Source organism: Myotis davidii, unplaced genomic scaffold (assembly GCF_000327345.1).
Source record: "Myotis davidii unplaced genomic scaffold, ASM32734v1 scaffold198, whole genome shotgun sequence".
Lineage (NCBI taxonomy): Eukaryota > Metazoa > Chordata > Mammalia > Chiroptera > Vespertilionidae > Myotis > Myotis davidii.
The window spans coordinates 927588-930997 of NW_006291485.1; the positions used below are offsets into that span (position 1 = coordinate 927588).

General features: G+C 57.7%; 1 protein-coding gene across 1 annotated transcript in view; it reads left to right on the forward strand.

The window, feature by feature from the left end:
- Positions 1 to 2408, forward strand: part of BSG (basigin (Ok blood group)) — a gene marked incomplete at its 5' end in the record, with an annotated part of 2931 nt that extends 523 nt beyond the window's left edge. The window contains 5 exons of the mRNA XM_015564652.1: positions 497 to 582; positions 741 to 877; positions 952 to 1225; positions 2184 to 2208; positions 2347 to 2408. Coding sequence (XP_015420138.1) covers positions 497 to 582; positions 741 to 877; positions 952 to 1225; positions 2184 to 2208; positions 2347 to 2407 — 583 coding nt within the window. The remainder of the gene's footprint in view (positions 1 to 496; positions 583 to 740; positions 878 to 951; positions 1226 to 2183; positions 2209 to 2346) is intronic.
- Positions 2409 to 3410: the final 1002 nt, after the last annotated feature.

Here is a 3410-nt window from a genome sequence, read left to right on the forward strand (position 1 = left end):
AATGAAGACTGTGATCCGTGGGCTCACTTTGGACAGACGTTAGGTACAAGCTCTGTTCATATCCCTCAGTTGTGAAAAGCTCAGGAACCAGGGAGGGACATCACGGCCTCCATGACCCTTTCTTTTTCTTCCAGGCGCTGAAGGGGAGGGGGCACTACATGAGTCCCCCTCAGCCCGGAATCCCTGTGTTCCCAATTTATTAAGGCCTTGGGCACTCAAGGCTGCCCAAGCTGAAGCCTTGTCTTAACTGAGCCCAAGCCAGCTCTGGAAACACAGAGCTCTGTGGTTTATGGGCTTCTAGGGTCATGGTACCGAAGCTCATTGGTTCGGTGCCGGGTCAGGAGTGGGGCCAGACCCATCTGCCATCCCCAAAATCACCTTGTCCCTTCTTGATGGGACATGGACAGTGTGTGCCCTCCTGCAGGATCTCCTGATCATGACCTTTGAGGCTTGCTCTGGCCCCGCAGGGTCAACTCACGACTGCGTCTGCTTGCAGGGTAGACACACACGAGAGCGCCGGACAGTACTTCTGCACCTTCCTCTCGGAACCTACAGGCAAAACCGCCGACCTGACTGTGGAGGGTGAGTGAATGTGAAGGGTGCGCGGCTTTATGGCCCCCAGATCACGGAGGAAGGGGCAGGCTCATCCATCCCTGGGGTGAGGGGATCCCGCACACTGAAGGGGGTTGGCTCCTCCAGGCCGTGGGACTCAGGCTCTGCTGTGCTCTGCTCCCCACCAGGGCCCCCCAGGATTAAGGCTGTGAAGAAGTCAGAGCATGCCACTGAAGGAGAGACAGTTGTGCTGGCCTGCAAGTCTGAGTCTTTCCCCCCAGTTACCGACTGGTTGTGGTACAAGATAAATGACAATGAGGTCCAGGTGAGGGCTGCACCTGCCTGGGGTGGGGCAAAGGCCTGAGCCTCTGCCCTACTACAAGGTCTGCCTGTCCCCAGATTTTCAGCAACGCGTCCCAGAACAAGGTTGTGATGTCCTCGGAGACCAAGACAGAGTTGCACATCCAGAACCTAGACCTGGAGGCAGACCCTGGCAAGTATGCCTGCAATGGCACCAATGCAATGGGCACTGACCAGGCCGTCATCACGCTGCGTGTGCGCAACCGCCTCGCTGCCCTCTGGCCCTTCCTGGGTATCGTGGCTGAGGTGCTCGTGCTTGTCACCATCATCTTCATCTATGAGAAGCGGCGGAAGCCGGACGAGGTCCTGGATGGTGAGCTTGCCCCATGCCCCTGCTCCCCACCTGTCGGGGACCTGAACACTGTCCTGGAATGCAGTATGGTGGAGGGCGCTTTGGGGTTGAGGGACAGCCCCCTTTTACAGGTCAGGTCAGGTCCCCAGGCTTCTCCTCAGGAGGTGCTCCACCTTTTTTATTTTTTACTTATTTATTTATTTCTTTTAGAGAGAGAAACATCAATTGTTGTTCCGCTTATTTATGCATTGGTTGGTTGATTCTTTTTTTTTAATATATTTTATTGATTTTTTACAGAGAGGAAGGGAGAGAGATAGTCAGAAACATCGATGGGAGAGAAACATCGATCAGCCGCCTCCTGCACATCCCCCACTGGGGATGTGCCCGCAACCCAGGTACATGCCCCTGACCGGAATCGAACCCGGGACCCTTCAGTCCGCAAGCCGACGCTCTATCCACTGAGCCAAACCGGTTTCGGCAGTTGGTTGATTCTTGTATGTGACCTGACTGGGGATTGAACCTGCAACCTTGGCATATCAGACAGTGCTCTAACCAACTGATCTACCCAGCAAGGGCCTCCTGCCCCACCTTCTGAGGCTGGGATCTGCTTGCCCCCACAGCCTCACTTGGCTGCTGGCAGGTGTCCTCTCGTGAGCATCTGCCCTCAGTTGCTCAGCCTCCCCTCATATCAGCTGCTTGGGTCCAAGGGCCAGGGCCAAGCAAGCCCGTGACTACCTGATGAAGCTCAGGAAACCTGAGCCGCCCTGGCCAGGTGAGGGCACCTGCATGCCTACCTGCAGGTGGACAAGGAGAGCAGGCAGGGCTCCCAGAGGCCCTTGGGCTGACCCCATAGCTCATTTTGAGGGTCCCATGTCCCAGGGATGGGACTGCCTCCCCACATGACCAGTCCCTGCAGCACAGGAACCACCTCTGACACCTGTTCTTCTCTTGCACATGACTTGGCTGCGCGTCTGCACAGATGAGGACACGGGCTCTGCTCCACTGTGAGTCCTGGCCTCGCTGAGTGGGGTGGGATGGGGTGGTGGTGTGGGCAGGATTGGAGGAGCTGCTGATCTGTGACTGGGGGTGGGGGGCAGCTGTCTTGTCCTCCTGAGCACTGAAAAGCCCCCTGCTGTCCCCAGGAAGAGCAGCGGGCACATGAATGACAAAGACAAGAACGTCCGCCAGAGGAACGCCAACTGAGTGAGCAAGTGAGTGAGGTGAGGAGCGTGACAGGGTGGGAGTGGGGGCTCCTGCCCTGGCAGAGCTGGCGTCTGAGTGCCCCTTCCTTCCTGCAGGCAGTGAGGAGTCTGCACAGGCCTGAGCTGCTGTCTGGAGGAGCTGGGGATCACTCCATGTTCCTCCTTGCAGCCCCAAACCATACCTTGGTGTCCCCTGGGCATTTAATTTAGCCTCTAGTCCATCATGCTGGGGGCTGTGGATGACAGACTGGCTTTTCCCTGAGACTCTTCCTTCCACAGCTCACCTCCCGAGGCTGCTTTCTGCTGCTTCACTGCCCTTTTCAGGAGGTCACAGGTCCCAGTGCCTGGCGTCCTGCCTGCCTGAAGCAAGTCCTGTCACATCACCGCAGGTCTGTGTGACCTAGTCCAGCCTGACTTCATGGCCACCCCTCAGAGTTTCCCCCCTCACTGCTCCTGCCCTCCCCACGCTGGGGAGGGGGGTCTGGATGACCATCATGGGGTGGGAGTTGCTGTAACAGCCCCATTCGCATCTGTGCTCATGGTGACTGAAGAAGCCCCCTCCCCAATGGGGCCTGAGGTTCTTCCTTCACAGCATCCTGACGTACATGGGAGCCCCCAACCCCACCTGCCTGCTCACCAATAAAGGCTGACCCACCTCTCCCTCTCCTGGCTCCTGTCTGTGCCTGTCCTGAATCTTACCAGGAGAGTTCATAGGGCAAGCGCTAAGCTGTACTGAGGCCCAGAGGTTGCAGTGCACGCAAGGGCCAGGGCAGGATAGGAATGAAGCGGAGCACTTGGGTTGGGAGCTTTGTTCCTAGGATAAGGGGTAAAAGGAGGGGTGGGCAGGCCACAGGACCATGGGGGGCCCTGTACCAGGTCTGAATCAGATGAGTGGTCAGGTTTTTGAGGCCCTGGACAATGCCTGGGATCCTTCCCACTGGCTGCCCAGTAAAGGCTCAGCAGCCTCTACCCACCCATCCTGTGTGGCCGGGGCAGCCAGGACT